At 43.7% G+C, this 22222-nt stretch overlaps 1 protein-coding gene across 1 annotated transcript in view; it reads left to right on the top strand.

Moving 5' to 3' along the window:
- Nucleotides 1–21317, top strand: part of ACIN1 (apoptotic chromatin condensation inducer 1) — a 37504-nt gene extending 16187 nt beyond the window's left edge. Inside the window, 14 exon segments of the mRNA XM_031955034.1 lie at nucleotides 1459–2748; nucleotides 3290–3517; nucleotides 4940–5055; nucleotides 13039–13180; nucleotides 16888–16930; nucleotides 17718–17851; nucleotides 17944–18096; nucleotides 18411–18552; nucleotides 18644–18789; nucleotides 18938–19045; nucleotides 19168–19275; nucleotides 19496–19820; nucleotides 20146–20246; nucleotides 20387–21317. Coding sequence (XP_031810894.1) covers nucleotides 1459–2748; nucleotides 3290–3517; nucleotides 4940–5055; nucleotides 13039–13180; nucleotides 16888–16930; nucleotides 17718–17851; nucleotides 17944–18096; nucleotides 18411–18552; nucleotides 18644–18789; nucleotides 18938–19045; nucleotides 19168–19275; nucleotides 19496–19820; nucleotides 20146–20246; nucleotides 20387–20689 — 3339 coding nt within the window. The 3' untranslated portion in view covers nucleotides 20690–21317.
- The last annotated feature ends 905 nt before the right edge of the window (nucleotides 21318–22222 follow it).

The following is a 22222-nucleotide window of genomic DNA, read 5'->3' as shown; positions in this document are numbered from 1 at the left end:
ATCACAGCTTAGTCAGCCATTGTCCTCAGATGAGGACACCTCCTCAGTTTCCATCACAGTTTTGCCATCACAAAAAAGTTGCTATAAGTATTTTTGTACATATAAGTCCATTTTTCCTTTTTTTAACATCTTTGGGTATATACATTGTGGTGGTATTTCTGGGTCAAAGGATATGTTTATTTTTATAGCCTATTGGGCACAGTTCTAAATTGTTTTTCAGAATGGTTAGAACTAGTTCACAGCTGTATCATCAGTGCAATTGTGTCCCTATTTTCCTTTCAACATTTGTCATTTTTTTCTGTAATTTTAGTCAGTCTGATAGTTATGAGGTGGTACCTCAGAATTGTTTTAATTTGTAGTTTTTAATTGATTTAGAGTAGTTTTCATATTATTTTTCATTTTTTCTTATAATTGAATTACTGTGATTTCTTATTCTAAAAACTTCCTCTTCATACCCTTTGACCATTTGTCAATTGAGGAATGGCTCTCATTTTTATAAATTTGGCTTAGTTCCCCATATGTTGGAGAAATGAGGACTTTTATCTAAGAAATTTGCTATTAAATTTTCTCCCAGTTTCTAACTTTCCTTCTAATTTTAGCTGCATTGGTTTTGTTTGTGCAAAAAGCTTTTATTTCCACATAATCAAAATTACCCATTTTATCCCCAGTACCCTCTGTTTTCTATTTGGTTATGAACTCTTCCCTTATCTATTGATCAGATGGGTAATTTCTTCCATGCTCCCCTAATTTATTTATGATGTCACCCAAATTGTCATTATTGCCAAAACAGCTTCTAATTAGAAAAGTTAATAGTAAGTTTTGTAAATACTAGCTGATTGTAACGTCTAAAACTGCACTCTACTACCTTTGCAGTCTTTAGAATTATGATCTTATCATATATTAAAATGTCTGGTATTAAAAAAAAAATAGCTTGACGGGAAGGAGTATAGTTAAAAATGAAATTTGTGTAAAAATAAGATATATAAATTAAAATTTTTAAAAAAATTTGGGCCTACTATTTCATTAGTAGGGAGCTATCAATAAGTAAATTACTGTATCAGTACAGGTAAGCACTTTATAACTTTATAATTAAGAGCCACTTGGGGCATTAAAGTTAAATGACTTGCTCAGGGTCATAAAATCTAGTACATGTCTGAGGCAAGATTTAACTCAACTTTGAACTTCCTGATTCAAAGCTTAACTCATTATTCACTATGCCATGCTAGCTTTAAACAAAAACAAGATTTTTTTTTTTTTTTTTTTTTTTTAAGGAAATTGTTTAGCATTGCCATCTCTTTCCATAGTATTTAAGGTCTTGAGTTTCTCCTCCAGGATGCCTTTTTAGATTACTTTTTTTCCCCTTCACTAGATCTGTTAGTAAACATGTGTAGAGCCAACATCTCTACTTATTATGTTGTTTTGTTTTTTTTTTTTTTTCCTTTTTAATTTTTATTTTAGGCAAGAGCAGCCAAGCTTTCTGAAAGTAGCCAGGCTCCTGAGGAAGAAGAGGAACGGGAGACACCTTCCAGAAATCTGAGAGCCAGAGCAGATCGAAATGTGAAAACAGAGGAAGACGAAGAGGAAGAGGAGGAAGAAGAGGAAGAAGAGGAAGAGGAGGAGGAGGAGGAAGAAGAAGAAATGCAAAAAGTTGTTGAGCTGCCAGTTTTGAAACAGTTTCAAGGGGAAAAGGAGGAAACCAGAGCAGCATTTCAGGAGGTAATTGAGGGAGTAACCAAAAGCACAGAAATCCAGGAGCAGGAAGAGGTGGAGGGGGGAGGAAGAACGACAAGGGCCCAGCAGGAAGTGGAAACTTGTCAGCTAGCCAAACTGCAGCAAGAGAAAGGTGTAAAAGCACCAGAAGTTGAAGTGGAAGAAGAGGAAGAGGATGAAGGAGAAAGAGAAGTAAAAACTACAAAACCCCCAGAAGAAAAACAAAAATCTCCTTCCCCACCTCGACTGACTGAAGATCTACTGAAGGTTTCCCTTAGGTCACAACCAGAACAAGTTGCCAATGAGGAAGAGACTCCCCCACCCCTGCTGACCAAGGAAGCATCCACTCCACCAGCTCCAAGTGAGCCCCCCACTGGGGAAGAGACAGAGCCCTTGGAAGGCCCAGCCCCTCCTGACCTTACCCAGAGGTCTCCTCCCTGTGAAGAGGCTGAGGCCAAAGAATTACTTTTACCCCCACACACTGTCCAGGTGGGGGGAAGGCTGCCTTCCTTGCCAAGCCCTGCAGGCACCAAAGCAAAGTCTCCAGCAGAGATAGCACAAGAGGGAAATTCCCTTCTTCCAATTGAAATAAGCACAGTGATTGCACCCCCGGGTGAGGAGGCTTTTCAAAGTGAGCCAGAACGTTCTGCTCCACTGATTGCTCTAAAAGCTGAGGAATCAAACCTAGGCAAGGTAAACACTGAGGTTCCCTCTGAACAGCCCCCGTCTTTGGTTCAGAAGGAAAGCAAAGGAGACTCTCCTACCCCTCTATCAAGCCACAGGACGAAACGTTCAGCTGACTCATCCCCCTCCAGCCAGTCTTCATCATCTTCCTCCACCTCCCGATCAAGATCCCGCTCTCCAGACAGCTCAGGCTCTAGATCCCGCTCACCTCCCAGATCCAAGCAGAGGGATTCATCTTGGTCACGCTCTTGTTCCAACCCCCGTTCAGGAACCCAAGTAGGCTCCAGATCAACATCAGAGTCTAGGTCCCGTTCTCGTTCTCGATCTCGTTCAGCATCTAGCAATAGTAGGAAAGTGAGTAGTTTCCATTTATATACTCTATGTAACTTGTTCTTTTACATCAACATTATTTACATCCCTGACTTTGTATCTTTATATTCTCTTTCTCTCAGCATCCAGCCTATTCCTATTTCTCACTTTGCATTTTGCTTTAGAATTCACTTTGAATTTCCTATCCTATCATTTACACCTGGGTGGGTTCCTTTTTCATTCAGAACCCCTATCTAACTGAGTCTGATTCCATCTTCCAGTCTAAAGCAAGTTTGAGAATTCTAAAGCATTGCTGACTATTGAATCAAATAAGTTAATAATTCTAACACTAAAAAGAACAAGTTAAAAAGAACTTAAGGTAGTCAGATTAAAAATACACTGACTACCATTGGGGATTGAACTGTTTTAATTATAAGTTATTAGCTTAAATTTGGGATGAGACAGTAGAACAAGTTTTGAGGATCCCTTTATTAAACTGAATAAATAGGAAGTGGAAAAGTAGAGAATACCTTATTAGAACCAAACACTTGTGTTCTTATGATGTTCCCCACTCTGATTTCCTCAGTCTCGGAGCCCTGGAGTTTCCAGGGATAGCAGCACCAGCTACTCTCACACCAAAGATCCCTCTCCTGGGCAGGAGATTGCACCTCTCAGCAGTCCGTCAGTGCAACAGCAGCAGGTCCTTGAACCAAAAGAGAGGACTACCGTCTCTCCAGCCTTTGCCCCAGTGAGGGGTGTGAGCCAGGCTGAACCAGTTGAGAAGCATAAGACCCAGAGGTTGAAACCAGAGCGGGTAGGCTATGGTACTTCCTTACCAGTGGGCAAAAGATGATCACTACCTGTCTTTTAACTTAATAATTATGTAGTATTTTAGGATTCACAAAGCATTTTCTTCACAACATTGTGAGAGTAGATATTGTGAGTATTATTATTTTTAAAAAAAAAAATACTTAGGCTGAGAGTGTGTGCCTTGCTCAAAGTCACACAAACCTTAAATATCACAGAGCTGGAATTTGAACCTAATATTTTCTTTTTTTAAATTATTATAGCTTTTTATTGACAGAACATATGCATGGGTAATTTTTCAACATTGACCCTTGCAATCACTTCTGTTCCAACTTTTCCTTTCCTTCCCTCCACTCCCTCTCTTAGATGGTAGGCAGTTTCATACATGTTAAAGTATATCTTAAATACAATATATGTGTACATATTTATACAGCTTTCTTGTTGCACAAGAAAAATCAGATTTAGAAAGGTAAAAATAACCTGGAAAGAAAAACAAAAATGCAAGCAGTCCACACTCATTTCCCAGTGTTCTTTTGCTGAGTGTAGCTGTGAATCTACTATTCTTAATTATTAAGTCCAGTATTCTTTCTGTAAGCCATGCTGCCTGTGACCTGAATTAAACTAGAGGAGAGTGGATCCTCCTATTGAATTTTTGGACCTAAATGAGAGAGGAAAAAAAGAGGGGAAAGACAGGGTTAGGAGCCTGTGGAGGAAATGAAAGAAAGAACAGTAGGTATAATTTCAGTGTTCTTGAAAAATGCTAGGTTGTCATTTAAATAACTTTAAAGTATACTTGGTAAAGCAATTGGATTATATTGCTCATCTTTTAGAGCTTAGCTATTTCATACAGAATTTCACAAGATAAAAACAATCTGTCCTTCATTCAGCAGAACCCATGGATTTGTTGCTCTCTTGAGCTATGTGAGTTCTCATCTCATCTTGATACTGACTGGAATGTAGAAAGGACTCCTTATCAGGGATCTATTGTGGTCCTTCTTGGGTATATATAGAATTAGTGTGTTTCGGCCTTCTTTAGCTCACAAAAGTGACTCTAATGCCTAACTGGCAAAATCACATCACCTTCTAAGAGGAAAAAGTAGCCTGCCTTTCTGCTTTAGAGTAGAATTGAAATTCAGAACTCTGAGCTTTCTGCTCAGCTAATAAAAAACTCCTATAAGATGCTGCTGTAGAAATTGTCCAAGTTCCTTAAGCCATGTTCCACTTAGTGACCCACTTCCGAAGTGAAATGATGGTGTGGTAGAGAATAGCTAGACGTTGGGTATATTGAGCTACTAGGGCAGAATGTGCTCATCAGATCCAGGTAAACTTCTGTTCAGCACTTAATATATGGAGAACATTGTAATAAGGGAAATACAAAGTTAACTTTCTAAACTGTGTGGTATTTTTGTTTTTTCTTGCTTTTTGACAGGGAAGTCCCAAAAAGTCTGAAGTTGAAGAGGCAGAAACACCTGCCATCATAGAGACCCAAGCCCCGGAGGTGCAGACCCTTCAGCAGCCAGCTCCAGGAAGCAGCCAGCACACTGTGTAAGTCACACCTTTGAATTGGATCCTCATGAATAACTAGAAATTGAGGGTGTAATCTTGTTATTCCCCTAATTCATAAGAATCTAGTGCTGGATGGGTTTCTAGAAGTCAGCTAGTTCAGCCCCCTTCTTTTACAGAAGAGGATATTAAGGATTTTAGTACATGAACAAGATTCATGTACTAAACATGAACAAGGTTTTACTTTAAAGTTCAAGGTTATAATAGGGAGGAAGAATGAGCTAGGATTTGCTTTCCTGAACTTTAGACTACACATTCAACTGTTCTTTTCACTGCATCATCTGTGGAGGCAAAATTTTATCTGGACATGGTCTAGTTTGTTTTTACTGTGCTAGTAGCTACTACTAGAATTCCACAAAGAAGTGTGGAAAAGTGGTACTGAAAACAGGACAACTGAAAACGGGGATGGATTTTACAACCAGCCATTTTTGTTAAGAGGCAGCCAGGGAGTTGTGCTTCTAAATTCAGGACCTAATCAGTCTTATTAAGATTATGAAATAAAGTATAAAGAAATAGCAATATTTATATGAAGCCAGAATTTTATTTCTGAGAATTTAAGTATCTTTTACTCTTGGGGATTGTTCAAAAACCTCTAGGTTTGATAGTTGTTAACTAGCAAGTATGATGCCAAAAACTAGCTTTTAATTGGTAATATTTTAATTATAATAAGCACCAGAGTTCTAATGTTCCATTAATAGAACTGTCTGATTCTGAGGTTGTAGAAAACTTAAGGGAATTTCAGAATTAGAAGAGGGATTTATTCTTTTTTGCTATAATATTTCCTGCTCAAACCATAACTAAAGTATAGAGTGTTGTATTTTAGGAAACACATTGACGAACTGAAGCATGTCCAGAATAGGATAAGATGAAAGAAGTGAGGATAAATAGCCCAAAGAAGAAAAGATTGGGGCATTAGAGAGGAGATATGATCAATTCTTCAGGTATTATAAGGAGTTTTCATAGGGAAGGGGAATTAGGTTTGTTCTGTTGAGATCCAGAGGTCGTCAGAATCAGAAACAGTGATCAGAAATTTCAGAGAAGCAGATTCAGACTTGATATGAAGAAAAAAATTTCTAACAGTTGCAATAGGCTTTTGAGGGAGGTAGTGGATTTATTCTCATTAAAAGATTTTCAGGCATAGTATAGATGACTGTTATAGGGGCAAGGTTAGACAAATTAGCTGCCAATATATTTTGAACATGAGATTTAATGACTTTAAAGTTATTTGTTTGGACCTATCCTGCATTTCTAGGTCTCATTAGTCTCATTAAAATAGTTGACATATGGAAGAAGCTCAGTATTACTGATTACTATTATAGATGTAGCAACCATTTTGATGAATTTTCGCCTCACTTAAAGTCTAAGTGAAGGTGAAACATTGTGGGAATAAGTTACTCATTATGAAGACTACAGTGTGTGAATAACTTTTCAATGTAATACTTCAACCAAAATTTTTTCAAACCTATATTTCTGAGTCATTTTAAATTAACATTAATGTCATTTCTCCCTAGGTCTGTAATAGTCAAACAATTTGTTTCTGAAGACTAAAATAATTTTTTTTGCCTTTGATTGGGGATAGATGATTTTGCCTGGTTTTCAAATGATTTTAATGGCTTTATGTTCCATATAGTTCTTACCTTTGGATAAGACCCTATGTTAATGTCATCACTGCTGTCATGCTAGTAAGTTGCATCTACTGCCATCATGTGGCCATTAGATTTTATTTTTAAAACAGGATTGGCACCACTTCCTTTGAAAGATGTTTGTTTTTCCTTCTTTAAATGGGTGCATTATTCTCTGGAAAAGAGTTTTTTTCTTCTAGGAACATAAAGTGACAACCCATCGGATCCTGGAAGGTGTTAAGGATTGCTGGCCCCAGCTTACATCTCCAGTCAGGATATGGGGTTCCCTGTGCTTTATCAGTCTGAGGTACCCCATAAAGGGGTACAGCTTTTTATTTGTATAACTGCAACTTTGAAGTAGGTATTTATAAGCCTGGTGTTAGTGGGCCCAGAAAACTGTTTCCTGTACTTGTTGAAGAGCAGGTGATTTTTAGAATCCCAGATCTTGTCTTGGAAAGGTACTCTGCACAAAGATGAGGCAAGCAATTTATCACTTTGGGTTTTTTGTTTGTTTGTTTGTTTGTTTTTCTTTTACAATAGGAAGCCTTAAGCAGAGCTTTGAGTCAATTCTGGATTTTTTCCCCCCAAGTAAAAGTGATTTTGACTTTTTATTCTAAAGATGAAATCTTTAAATCAGTTTGAATTTGATGGGTTGATGGAGGAGGAGGATAAAGGACTTGGGGCAAAGATGTTCTTTTCCATTGTTGTCTAGGTAAGCTGTGGTTGCTGTGGTTATATAATTAGGGGTATAATTTGGTGCACAAATTCAGTATAGGCTTGGGGAGGGGGCAGGGGTGAGGAAAGCACACCAAACATCTACTGTGCTCACTAGTTGGTCCATTCACCACTCTAACAAAAAGACTTAAACTAAAGGCCTAAACCACACTATGTTGGCATTAGATTTGGTAAACTAATATTTCAGGTTTTTGCCTGCATCTATGGAGGAACTATTTTACAGAAGTACAGTACTTTCTGGGTATTCCTGGGCCATTGATTCTCCCAATGGTCTTCTGGAACCATAACCAGTTTCATAGGAGGGATCAGCAATACTAAATGAAAATCTTATTCTTTCATGACTCATTTAAGCAAGTTAAGGAATTTCAGAAATGGAAATAAGCTGTGTTGCTTTAAAATATTAGAAAAGCTAGTTGTCTTGCAAAATCCCTTTACTTCCTTGAAAGGAGCTGGCTTCCTCTATGGCTGCTATTTTGACTTTTGGCTACATTTTATTCAAGTAGGCCAGACCTTTGATTGGGAGTGGGGATTCTCATTGATAAGCAGGAGTAGGAGTCTCAGATCCCAATCCAGCTGAGATCTTTTTCCAGAATCCAATCTTTCTGCCTATAAGTTTAAAAAAAAAGTTTCCAAGTCATTTCAGTCTCAGTCTTGAGCGCATAGTTATTTCTTATCTTCGTAACTTATCAGTTGATTTATCTCTGAACATTTTAAAGTATAATTTTTATTTATCTACAACCCAGTGGCAGTATTGGTGTAGCTGCCTAGCATTGTGTAGATTCACATTTTCTCTTCACATGTATGAGAAGACCTCACAGATTAATCTACCCTCCCTAAGATATTTGGGCCCCTATTACCACAATTTTGTCAAGAGATAGAATTGAGTCATTTATTGTTACTCTAATTTTGGAATTTAATTTTAGAGTTTGAAAATTCAACTATTAATCTGGAATCCTTATTAAGGGTCTTTCCATAGCAATTCTTTTCAGTTCCCTGTGAATCGGCTGGAATAACTTTGGGACTTGAGTTCAATCATGTGTAGTGTGTCACTTTGTTTTTCCATTAACTAGTCCAAACTATTTATTTGAACTCCTAGTTACATTTTTTTTCATTTCAGTTTGCAATCTTAACCTGAATTTCCTACCTCCAGGTTACACTGTGCTTTTTGTCTGGGCTTTATCATAGTATAGCACTAATAGTGGGTGGAAATAACATAAAAGGGAGTTTCACACTTTTAAGCTTATTAGGGATATTTGTAAATGAATGCAAAGCATAAAACATGTCTTTTTTTCCCTAAGATATGACAAAGAGCAGCTGAGTGGTACAGCAAAAGCTCACTAAAACAGTCTTAGAGCTAAGGTTATGAGAGATTAGTCCATCACCTCACCTTTTTAGGTTGTGTTTTGTTTGTTTTCTTTTCATAAGGTTTTTGATCTCTTAACATATTCACAGAATTTATTCTAATAGGATAATCTGGGCATATGAAAAGCACAAATCTGCTGTGTCTTGAGGAGGATGGAGGGATGGTAAGAACTCCTACAGTTTGAGGGCAAGGAAGGGCATCATGATAACCTCACACTTTTAACACAGAATTCTTCCTTAAAGGAAGCTTTTTCTGGGGAAGGGTATTATCAGTTGAAAAGTACCTCAAGACAGCAGGTGGTAATCTCAGCCCAGCTCAAAATGGAAGGTGTTGGAAGGTAATGATTTATATGGGTATTCTGTATAAAATATTTTTAGGGAAATCCCTTGTACGTATTCAACAAGCATTTATATCTAGATCGACATCTTTGAAACCATCAATCACTCCATAATCATAATGTCAGAGAAAGAACTATCCAACTTTAAGAATATCCCAAAAATAACCTGAATCATTTCAAATAAGATCTATATTAAATATCCACATATGAACTAATGCTGGCTAAGGGGAAGAGGGCCTTTAAAACATGATTTAGGAAGTCTTCCAACCAAGGTAAAAATGACAGATTGGTTAGATTGGCCATTGAGAAGCAGAGAGAAAGGAAGTGAAGCCTTTACTAGCTTTCCAGGTTATAGCCTAGAGTGCCCTTCAATGGAGTATGGAGGAAGCCTCATTTCTGAGATTAAAAGTTTGGTGTTTCCAAAAGAGCTGCTGGATTTGGGGTTACACCAGGGGTCCTCAAACTACAGTCCGCAGGCCAGATGCAGCAGCTGAGGACGATTATCCCCCTCACCCAGGGCTATGAAGTTTCTTTATTTAAAGGCCCACAAAACAAAGTTTTTGTTTTTACTATAGTCCGGCCCTCCAACAGTCTGGTGAACAGTGAACTGGCCCCCTCTTTAAAAAGTTTGAGGTCTCCTGGCTTAAACTCTTAGAAGCAAATCTTAAGGCAACGAATATTTATTGAATGCTTATCCATGCTTCGTTTTGTCAAAAATAACTTCTACACTAAACCATTGTTATGGTGGTAATGATTCTGCTTGACTTTGTCCTCTGGACTTTTAGGTTGCTCCTTCCTGCCTAGCATATAGGCTTTTCTTCTGCCTCATCCTTTTATCTTCACTTCATTCCTGGTCCCCTCTTAGTTATCATAAATCATTAGAGATGGATGGGACCTTTCAAATGATCTATCCTGATGCCCTCATTTTGCAAATGAAGAATATGGGCCCAGATGAGTAAAGGAATTGATTAAGGACTGCAAAAGGAGTTGTAGAACGGGACTAGAAGCTAGAACATCTGGCCCCCCAAGTCACATTGCTCTTCCCTCAAATTGAGAGGAGCAAGCAGCCTCGGGTCGAATATCTCACACTCAAGTCACTTAAAGACTGCCTCAGTCTTTTTCTTTGCCTGTGTTTCTGCCTTGAGGCAAAGATGACATTATTAAAGCACTATCAAACAAAGTTGTTTGTCATCTCTTTAGAGACCCCTATCTTTTTTCTTTTCCCTTCTCACTTTCCAGTAACCAGCTGTCCTTGAGAAAAGGGGTGGTGGGGAGTAACACATGGGCCTTACAGCTGCAAAGCTGACCTGTTCCCATGGTGACTCAGTAGTACAGTTAATTAACACCCCCCCCCCCCCCCAACCCCTAGGATTCCGACTGGCTGATCTGGTTTCAGGTTCCACCCTGGGAGTGTGGGGGAGGGGAGCTATGGGTGTGTGGTGGGAGGGGGAAGACAGTGAGACTCATGCTTATATCCTATCTGTCCATATCTGCTTCATCCCTGGCTTTGTTACCTTCTTATTATTCAGTCATCTCTCTTACTCAATTCTTTCTCTTCCTTGTCCTCTGGAAGCTTCCAAGTAAAGTAAGCAACACTAACTTTCAATGTCTTCCCCGCCCTCGGCCCTTCTCCTGAGGACTAGGAGACAGCAGGCCTCCCCCTGGGGTCAGCCCCCAGTAGCCATTGTAACTTGAGTGAGTACGGAAGGGGGAAAGGCCAGGCCTCTCGAGCCAACCCCGAGCGAGTTCCCTGTGGCCTGTTTTGCCTAAGGAGAAGAGCCTCGATCGCTCACTCGCTCGCCTGCCCGCCCCCTCCCTCCTTCCCTTCCTCCCTCCTTCCTCGGCTTTCCCCTCCCCTGCTGCAGCAGGGCCCTCCCCTCTCTGCACACAGACTGCTGGGTAAGTGGCAAGATGGCTCCCCTGCATGTCTCCGGCTGATCGCTGCCGCTCCTCCAATACAATAGAGCCAGCCACTACTAGCAGCCTGGCCCTCCTTCTCCTCCTCCTCCTTCTCCAGAGAGACTGGCCCAGCCAACCCGGGGTTTGCCGTGAGGACTTAACGCTTATCTCTTAAACGCCAGATATATTATTTCAATCTCCCCTCACCACCACCACCTCCCCTTCCATTTACCTTTTTTTTTTTTTTTTTTTTTTTTTTGGATCCCCAGTTGCTGCATCTCTTGATTTTCTCTCTCTGGATCTGGGGCCGGGAGGAGGTGGTGGGAGCTGGGGACAAGGAAGGTGATTTTGGATTTTGGTATTTTTGTTTTTGTTTTTTAATTTAAATTTTTTTAGGATTTTTTGTTTGGTTTTTGTTATTTCTTCCATTCCAGAAGGGGATAAACAGCACTTCCAGGGGGAGAAAAAAAAAAGCATGTTATCAGAAAGCAAAGAAGGGTGAGATCTTCACATTTCCATGTCTCTCCTCCCTTTCCCATCTGTCCCTCCTCTCCTCATTTCTTTTCTCTTGTCCCCTGTGGCCTTCATTTCTCCTTTTGTTTTTTTAATTGTTTTTAGACATCCTGCTTTTCTCTTCTTTGTCTTTCTAACCTAATAACAATCAGGCCTTTTCCATCTGTGTGGGGAATAGGCATTTTTCAGGCTAGCCTGTGCTTTAGATTTAGACTGTTAAATCCTTGAGTGTTTCTGTCGGGGCCTGCTAGCTGGGGGCACTGTATAAATTTTCCCCTCCCCCCCAACAGCCTTCTCAGTCTGTTCTCTGGAGACTCTCTGACCTCTGTGTGTCAGGCTATCGGGCTGCTGGATTTCCTGGTGGTTATTATCACGCCCAGGAGGCTTGGTTTCTCCTCCAGAGAATTAGGCCCCTGGTCATCTTGATTTGATTTTTTTTAAAGCATGTGGGGGAGGGAGAGTGAAGTTAGGGGTGGGGACTAAAGATTAAGAGGCAGTTTATTCAAAGATGGATCTCTGGAATTATTTGCGTGGGAATGGGGGGGGGGGCAGTTTGTGTAATCTAGAATGGGATGGAGGATTCTGTGCTTTTGATATATGGAGAGGGTTATTCAAAGCATTGAGGGTATTTGGGGGAAATGATAGGTGTGTTCCGACTTAAGAGTGGTTAGCACTTTAATTCTGTAAAAGTAAGAATGGGATACTGGAAAAAGCAGGGTCAGCCGAATATCAAAGTGGCCTCTGCACCTTGTTGGTAAAAGGTATATGATTCTACCTTAAGTTCTACAACTGGTCAGGGTGGAGGGGAGGTGAAAGGGTGGGGGGCTTAAAATAAAACCCTTTTTTGGTGAGGTATCCCTCTGCTTTTTTCCTTCATTCCTGGTAGCTCTAGGTCAGATGAGTGAATAGACTATTTAGAAGCTACTTAAGCTTTTGGATAGGCTTTTACCTAAGATCAGTGGCAATAGCCATGACCAGACTTTATCATCTTTTTGAGAAAAAGTCCCTTATACAATGTCTTTCACATAGATGCTTAATAAGTGTTTATTAACTGACAGTTTTGATAGAATCACCTGTGAGGGATTGTTGAAGATAGGAATAAAAACCTCTACTGAGCCTTGGTCAGGAATATTGAACTGTGCCAAAGAGTAAAGCTTCAATACCCCACCCCATCACAGCCTTATCTCAGGCTGGAAGGATAAGATTCTTGTGATTAGTGCTAATTGCCCCTTCATTCTTAAGGTAAAAGAAGATCTTACCTTTTCCTCTGGACTTGAGTTAGGCCTCAAGCCCAAAGAATTGAGGCAGTCACTAGATGCTAAATACTTATATGATAGGGAAAGTATCCCAACTCCATCCCCACCCCACCCCCATCCCCAGTGACAAAGCATGGGGGTTTCCTGACTCACGAGCTAACATCTTGCTCTCTGTTCCCCTTGGTTCTTTTCCTGCCCTTCCTTTCCTACCCTCCCTCCCCCTCCCCCCCATATTGTCAGCGAGGAGAAGGAGGAAGTGACCATGGAGACAGCTGAAAACAGGCCTGAGAATGAGGTGCCTGAACCCCCCATGCCCATTGCTGATGCTGCAAGCAATGAAGAGCGCCCTGAGGGCAATGCAGAGGATGAGGAGAAGAAAGAGGTAAATTTCAAAGCCACTTGTTGGTGAGGGTGGGGGACAACCCTTGGGGAAAGGGTAGGCCACTCTGGTGACCCCCTTTGAACAGTGGGATAAGTTCAGAATGAAGGGACAAGGCAGATCTTTGCTCAGTAGAGATCTGGGACCTGTAGGTCCCAGAGGCAGACAGGACAATAATCAGTGTAGGGCCAAAAGAGAGAATTTGCTGGTTTAGCAAGGGATGCCCCTTGTATTGGGAACGAGGCTTAATATTTCTTTCTTGTTAAAAAAAAGGTTAGCTCCTGGGACTCTTCTCTTTTGTATTGATCAATTGGAGATTGAATTAAGGGGGACTTTATTCTGCTTTTCGTTTTCCTTTCTCTTTTACTGATTTCTATCTAGGATATCAGCTCTAAATCTCAGCTGTTCTTTTTACTTGGGGCTGCCTAATTATGTCCTGGTAGGCTCACACTAGGGGCTCTAGTCCTTGTTAGGATTTTCCTCCTTCCTTAAATTATTTTTTCAAACTCAGAGCTCAGTTTTTTTTTACTATCATCTTCAGTCTCTTGGGAATAGTCACCTTGCTTTCCCTCCTTTTTATCCTGTTAGAAAGCAGTGCCCCCTAGTGGGCTTATGGGATTTTTCACCATAGACTAACCATGCTGAGGAAATTCGAGTTCTCTATCTGCCCCCCAGTGGTCCCTTTGCTGAGATGTATATAAGTGTACTTCATGGAGAATCCTTTCTCTGTTTTTATCCATAGTGATCGTTTCTGTTTTTCTTTCCATTTACATTCATTCATGCCATGCATCCAATTCAAGGACTGCCCCAATCCAAGCCAGCAAAATCTCCTTGGCTGTTGTAGTGATAGAGAAAGTCTTAGATGGGTTTGGGAGCTGGGGGCACAGGGTGGGTGGGATTGTTGTGTGTGTAGCCTTTCTCTGGTGTGTGTTGCGGGGGTGGGGGCCGGTGAAAGTGATTTGATGTGCAGAATATTATTTATTACAAGGTCCTTCTTCCCCGTAAAACTTTGTCCAAGTACCTCATGTACGGTAATCCGCCCGTAAAATATAACCCTGCCCAACTGGCCAATTGCTGCTGCTGTCTCCTCCTCTGGACCCACCCGCTGCTACTGAGCTGCCCAGTAAGAGCCGAGTCTGCTATCCTGGTGCCTCGGCCAGAAGGGGGGTTGTTGTATGTGGGCTCCTGGGGGGGGCCCCCCCACACCTGCCTCCCTGCCCTGCCTACAGCAGGGGGCCGGAAGAGTACTGTTCAGGAGAGACTTGTATTCAGAAAGCAAAGTGCATCTGGAAAGGGGCGGACTTGTGCCATTTCCCTACTTGGGATGCCTCAAGAAGAACTTTTGTCAGTGCTGGGGCCCCTATCCATATGCCTCTGCTGGGGGCTTCCTTGTTCTCTACAGACTGTTGGATTCCCTTTCTAGGGCAACAAAACCTCCCTAAAGAGCCATGTGTGGACATGGCAGCAGGCTTTAAGATACCAAAGTGGGGCCCTCAGAATAAGCTTCAACAACTGAGGATCCTGCAGAAGGTCAGAGGTCTAAGCCCCAGGGACTTAATGCTGGTGACATCCCAGTCTACTACATCACTGCTCACTCGTCAGATGGACTTTCCTCTGGTCCCTGGCTACACATGGTGGAGGGTAGTATGCTGGCAGCTCTTACCACTTCTCCATCCTTGGAGGCAGGGGCCTGGACCCATCCATCCACCTGACTGGAGCCACTGTCCCAGCTGGAGCTCTCTGAGGCGAAGCCACACCCTCTTGAGAAGAAAAGCAGCCTGGCCTTACAGTTGTCATTCTTCACCTGGAATGTCTACCTACCCAATTCCAGGGGCACCTTCATCTGAGGCGCCATGGCCACATCTGATCAAAAGCCTCCCCAACTAGTTGCAGGCAGAGGAAAAAGAGACCCTGGAGTCATCTATCACCTGGATTGCAAATCTTTGAGTGTTGTTATTGCTGCAGTTTGTCACTGGTGGACCTGGGGGCCATGCCTGCCTCTCATAATCCAGGGCATGAGCCACTCCTGCCATTCAGTGGCCACCTCCTCATCAGGGACTACAAGATGGTGCCCATACAGGGCTGGGACTGCTGTCTCTCCCCTCATTTTCCCCCTCTGCCCCTCGCTGAGCCCGGGCACCACCACTGAACTGTCTGACATCTTGGAGACTGGGCACTGCCCCCCCCAATTTTTCCCCTTGCCCCCCCCTTCGCCCCCCGGGAGGACTGTGGCTCTGCCGCCGACCACCACGCCGTGCACTCACCTTTTTTGCCAACCCAACCCCCCACCAATTGCACAGCGCCTAGCAGGGAGGGCTCATTCTGATTGGACCGGCGGTTGACTAGATACAGTACACAGTGAGGTGCGATTGGCTGAACTGAAGATCCCAGGTGTGAGATGGTACCTGGAACATTTGTCATATTCCTAATTTATTTATTTTCTTCTTTTTTTTTCTTTTTCCCCCCAAAAATCTTTATTTTATTTTTCCCCTTTTTTCTTTAATTTTCTGATTTCTTTATTGATTTTATTTATTTGGTTCATGTTTTTCCTGTTTTAATTAAGACTTTTTTTTTTTCTCACTAACTTTCCCGTCGAGAGCGGCCCGGCTGGGGTCAGGCTGGCCCTTAACGGAGACCAAGGAGACTTGGTTAGATGACAGAAGCAGGGTTGGGGAGGGAGGTGGAAAGAAGAGATTTTGTCAAGAGTCCTGCTATACCCTTTAGAAGGGTGGCCTTAGTTTTTCCAGAAATAAGCATGCAAATATAAAGGTTCTCCACTCTGTCCCATTCTTATCCTTTCCCTTCTGCTCTGCTCATAATCCCTTTCCTTTGGGAAGAGGAAGGGAGTTGTCTCAAAGCCACCTTCTAGTCCTCAGTTAAAGCCCATAAGGCGTGAGTCCTAGTTGGAGAAGGAATGGTAAGTCCCTCATGGGGCCAAGTAAGATGCTGAGGGAGGTTCCAGGTGATAAAAGGCTGTCACTTCAAGACCTTTCTACGATTGTTACTTCACTCACCTCCAGTCAAGTTGGTCTCGGGCTGCCTTCCTCCAAAAGATATCAGGACTATAGGTAACAAATCTTTGGAATACAACTTTCTATAGTACAAAAGCATCTTGCAAATAGGACACAAGCAAAATAGTTTATACATGAGAGATTAAAGTCTTTTTCATTGGTAGACTGGTTGGTCATTAAAGGGAGGAAAATGAAGATCCATCCGTAAGGCCTTTCCCATCCCAAAGTTGGCTTTCTTTGTTCCTTCATTTTTAACCCGAGTTAATAGGGGGCAAGGAGGACTGCATCAGCCAACTCTGGGCAATTGAGGCAGTGGCCTCAGAATCTGGGCAGGTATGTCTCGACCCAGAAGGACTATGAAGGGGGCATGGCAACATCTTTGAAGAGTGGGGGAAGCTACTACACCCTAAAAGTCTTCTTTTCAACTTATTTCTGGTAAAGCTAATATGCAGGCATGGTGTGGACTGGACGGACCTTTCCCCGATGTGACGTTTGGTTTTGTTTTTTTCTCTAACTTGCATCGGTTCCGCTTCCGTTTTTGCCGTTTGCCGCTTCTGTTTTGGTCTCTCTGTCTGTCTCTGTCTCTCTTACTCTGTGTCTCTGGAGCCTGTGCTGAAACTACCCTCATCTAACCTCTTCCCCCCCTCTCTGTGGGGTGTGTCTCTTTCTCTTTTTTTTCCCCTTCTCTTCTCTATACAGAGCTCGATGCCCAAATCCTTCAAGAGGAAGATCTCCGTTGTCTGTAAGTCCAGACTTAAAATCACTGATGTTTAGGGATTCCATAGCAACCAGAGTTTGTGTTGGAGCAGATAATACTTCTCTATTGCTTTGCATCTTTGTCCTCCAAGAGTATGGGTTTTTGCTATTTCTCTGGTTCCATTGAACGCCTTACACTTAAGCCAGTTTCCAAGTAATAAGAGTTATTGCTTCTTTGCCCATAGACATATACAATGAGATGTTTCATATCCTACTGTCCATTCACTGTCTCTCCTTTCTTGTTCTTTGCAGTTTTAGTGCTTAAAGTTCTATGTGGAGAGAGGTATATTCCTTCAAACACCTAAGTTCCTAGAGCCAGAGAATAGTGAAGATCTTACAGAGGAGTTTTTTCATTCTGCTAGAGAGGGTTTAATAAATAGCAGTTGTGGTTGTTTTTTTGTTTGTTTTTTTAAATTCTGGGCCCCAGTACAACCATACATATATCTCTTGTCCCTTTCTTTCCCCACAATTTTAAATGTCATTTCTGCCTCCATTTGAGAAGCTAAACTGCTTAGGGATTTTCCTTTTCACACAGCCCCCACCAAACAAATTGTGATTTGTTGCTTTTAAGTACAGGTAGGTAGTTTATTTTAATCAGGAGGTAGTTCTACTTGTTTGCTCTGAAGACAAGTTTTCTATAATTCCCTAAGGTGGTTTGCCTTAGTTTAAATGTGATAAAAATCCCAAATTAAAGATTGATCAGTGGGGTTATAGAGGGAACCAATATAAAGGTCCTGACCATCTCACAATTGAGCCTTGTTTCTTGGGTATAGCGGCTACCAAAGGGGTACCAGCTGGAAACAGTGACACAGAAGGAGGACAACCAGGACGGAAGCGGCGTTGGGGGGCTAGCACAGCCACCACGCAGAAGAAGCCTTCCATCAGTATCACCACTGAGTCTCTCAAGGTGAGGTGGGAAAAGCCTGAGGGGTGGGATGTGGGGAGGTGGGAGTAGACGTGGGCCCAGTGTAACGGGGTGGGGGGGTATCTGTGTCCCAGAGCCTTATCCCCGACATCAAACCCCTGGCGGGGCAGGAGGCCATTGTGGATCTACATGCTGATGACTCAAGGATTTCTGAAGATGAGACAGAACGTAATGGTGAGGATGGAACCCACGACAAGGGGCTGAAGATATGCCGGACCGTTACTCAGGTAAAAGGCTTGGTGTGCTAAGGAGCCAGGTTATGGAGAGGCTCCCTATTTGGAAGTGGCTGGGAACAGGGTGGCAGTTGAGGTAGGAGTCAGAATTTGAACTGTGTCTCCTTTTCCATTGATTCAGTATCTCTTATCACAAATAGGGACAGATGACAAGCCTCATTTAACATCATTCCTAGCATTTTAGAAACAGCTTCTGAAATCTACCATTCCTCCCTTCTTCACCAGAAAGAGTCAGGGTCATGAACATGACATGCTTGTTAGGAAATGCCTCCAAGCCCCTGATGTTCTCTTACTCTCCCCTTCTATAGGTGGTGCCAGCGGAGGGCCAGGAAAATGGACAACGTGAAGAAGAAGAGGAAGAAAAAGAGCCTGAAGTTGAACCCCCTGAAGCACCCCAGGTTTCTGTAGAAGTTGCCTTGCCTCCACCTGTGGAGCATGAAGTAAAAAAAGGTGATTAAAAAGGTGTACTGAAGGAGGTAATGATCATATAGTTATATGTATGATTATTGCTGACAATCATTCCGGCTTTTTGTTTTTGCAGTGACCCTGGGAGACACTCTGACCCGACGTTCAATCAGCCAGCAGAAGTCTGGTGTGTCTATTACAATTGATGATCCTGTCCGTACAGCCCAGGTGCCCTCACCACCTCGGGGCAAGATCAATAACATTGTCCATATCTCCAATTTGGTAAGTCTTTTCTATCCCCACCTTTTACTAAAGATTATCCATTCCCAAGCATTCTGCCTGAACTACAGGTTCTAGAGAAACCCTAAGAATGACTACCATTCAGCCCTTTTTTCTTTTGTGACTTTTGACATCTCATTTTCATCGGCAGGTTCGTCCTTTTACATTAGGCCAATTGAAGGAGTTGCTGGGTCGTACAGGAACCCTTGTGGAAGAAGCCTTTTGGATAGATAAAATCAAATCTCATTGCTATGTCACGGTGAGGAAGAACTACTGCTCTCTGGAGAGTTATTGGGGTCCTTTGGGATTTGTTCTTGGATATAGGATGGTGACTGAACTGAAGGCTTATATAAGTGATCATTTTCTCTGCTCTCTTATCAGTATTCAACAGTAGAGGAAGCTGTTGCCACTCGAACAGCTCTGCATGGAGTTAAATGGCCCCAGAGCAATCCCAAATTCCTCTGTGCTGATTATGCAGAGCAGGATGAGGTATGAAACCTAGAAAGAAAAAGATAAAAAAGAGGTGGGCACCTTTTCTTCCCATATTCTGAGGACCCAGAGCACCAGAGTTCTTTCATTGAGGATTTTCCCTGACACCTTGGTCACAGTTTTCACAGAGAATTTTTCTCCCATAGTTGATCTCATAATAATTGCTGAGATTTACCTAACCAAGGGTGTTTTCACACCCACTATTTGCCTTTATCAACAGCTGGATTTTCACAGAGGCCTCTTGCCAGATCGACCCTCTGAGCCTAAAACTGAAGAGCAGGGAGGCCCACGGCCCCTGCACCCTCCGCCCCCGCCCCCAGCCCAGCCACCTCATCATCCAAGGGCAGAGCAGAGGGAGCAGGAGCGGGCAGTGCGGGAGCAGTGGGCAGAGCGGGAGCGAGAGATGGAGCGACGGGAACGTACTCGCTCAGAACGGGAGTGGGACCGGGACAAGGTTCGTGAAGGGCCCCGTTCCCGATCTCGCTCCCGTGACCGCCGGCGCAAGGAACGAGCCAAGTCCAAAGAGAAGAAGAGCGAAAAGAAAGGTATTGCTTGAGAATGTATCCACCACCCCTAATTAGCCAGGCTTCTGGGGCAGGGCTGGTTGACCTCTCCCCTTAGATCCACAATAATATTGTGCTTTATTCTTTTATTCACTCTTCATATAAGCAAATAAAAACCAATATGTTAATTTAAAAACAGTCATCAGATTCCAATAGCCACTTTGGTGGTTTAGTTTGAAGCTGAGGTGAAAATGATGAGGATTAGTTGAAGTGTGACAATGGTGTCCCTAGCCGCTGGACTGTGGCAGGTGTACCCATCTATTGGGGCCAGGCACACCCAGAATCTAACCATTCACTGTCTGTACAGAAAAAGCCCAGGAGGAACCACCTGCCAAGCTGCTGGATGACTTGTTCCGTAAGACCAAGGCAGCACCCTGCATCTACTGGCTTCCTCTGACTGACTGCCAGGTTAGTGTTCTCTTTTATAAAAACTGGAGACGGCCTAAGGGCCCTGGGAAAGGGAGTAGTTGGCAGTGTTACAGGAATGGGCATGGTCACTGCTAAAAAGCACAGGCAGCAGACACTGACTCCCCCTGCGTGCTCCACAGATTGTTCAGAAGGAGGCCGAACGGGCTGAGCGGGCCAAAGAGCGTGAGAAACGGCGAAAAGAGCAGGAAGAAGAAGAACAGAAAGAACGGGAGAAGGAGGCTGAGCGAGAGCGGAGCAGGCAGCTAGAGAGAGAGAAACGTCGCGAGCACAGCCGAGAGAGGGAGAGAGAGCGGGAACGGGAGAGGGACCGGGGGGATCGGGATCGGGAAAGGGGCCGTGAGAGGGATCGTCGGGACACCAAAAGGCACAGTCGAAGTCGCAGCCGCAGCACCCCAGTGCGTGACAGGGGTGGGCGCCGCTAGCTGGAACCCCAAAGCCTCAGGCATCAGCCACCCTGCTGGTGGGGGGGGTAAGAGCCACAACTGAATGGGCACACTCCCACCACCTTGACTCCTGAGGGTATTGCACAGAATTACCCGTGCTGAAGCGTGTCCCTCTTTTTGTTCACAGAACAGAGGGGGAGAAGTGGCTGTGTGCTGCCCCATGTGCCCTTCAGCCTTTTCCCCAAACCCCATTTCTGGATCTGTGTAGGACTAAGACCCATTTTGGGGGGAGGGGGGTGGGGATAAAGGTTAATCTTAACTATGGGAAGCAGCCAGGGGACTCTGCATCCTCCACATCTCCCTCATCCTTATTTCCTGTCTTTCATTTTCCTTATAACTTGTTCCCTCTTACCCTCTCCTCTCTCAGCTCCCCTCAGGAATAGCTGGGGTCAGGACTGGGGCACCTATGAGCTGAATCAGCATCTCTCCTCCAAAGTCCCAGGCCCCTGCAGTTCCTGAAGTCTTTCCCAGTCTTGCCCTTCAGCCTCCACCTGGCCCACAAGTTCCACTTTATATCCACCTTTTCCTTCTGTTCAATTTTTATTTTTATTTTTTTTATTATTAAATGATGTGGTCTATGGAAAAAATAAAAATCTGACTTAGTTTTACCTATTATTGTGCTGTTGGGTTTCCTTGGGAGCTAGTGGCTTAAGAGAAGAGGGTGGAAGAGGGCTCTGCTTCCTGATCTCTCGGGCTAGGCGGGAGATCCCAAAGCACGACTTTTAGATGTTGGGGTCACTACCTAGACGTCTCAGGAGTTCTCCAGACTAGTCTTAACCCCTCAACGCTTGCATTTAGCACAAACTTTGAACCAATCTAGAACGTTGTCCTAGCTCTCTCCACCTGAGGAGGACGGTGAATGGTCTTTGGGAAATGGGAGGGAGACACGATGACCTCAGCTGGAAGAGTGGGAAGTGTGGAGGAGAGCGCACCCCCTTCTCCCCGTTCCGAGCTCCGTACATGGTGGCACTCTGCACCATCCCGCTCTGAGATGTTAACTTCCCCGCGTCTGCCACCAGGGGGCAGTCGCCCCACGTGCTGACTACCGAGGGTGACCGTCCCGAAACGCAGGCTCCTTTTCTTCCCGATCGCCGCCCCAGGAAATCACGTCCTTCCCTGGTCCATTGCGACCCCTTGGGCCCTCTCTGGATACAGCTCCTAAGGACTGCTGTGTTTCTCGGGAGCCGTGCCCCCTCCCCCATCTGGACGCCCCGAAGTCCGCGCTCTCGGAGCTGTCCCCGAAGTGATGCCCTAAGTACGGCTAGGGGTCACCCTCGGCCCCGGGCAGGGGTGCGGGGGCACAGCATCTGCATGCGCGCAGGGGGGGGAGGGAGTCCCACCAGGTGAGGGTCTATTGGGAAGGAGAAGAGGAGCCGGCTCCTCCTCCTCCTCCTCCTCCTCCTCTACGCCCCACTCTTTTTTCCTTCCCCTTCTCCCTCTTTTTCTTCTTTTCCCTTCCTCTCTCTCGGTTTCTCTTCCTCCCTCTCCTCCCGCCGTCCTCCTCCTCCTCCT

The sequence above is a fragment of the Sarcophilus harrisii genome, chromosome 2 (assembly GCF_902635505.1).
Source record: "Sarcophilus harrisii chromosome 2, mSarHar1.11, whole genome shotgun sequence".
Classification (NCBI taxonomy): domain Eukaryota; kingdom Metazoa; phylum Chordata; class Mammalia; order Dasyuromorphia; family Dasyuridae; genus Sarcophilus; species Sarcophilus harrisii.
This window is presented reverse-complemented; position numbering and strand designations above follow the sequence as displayed.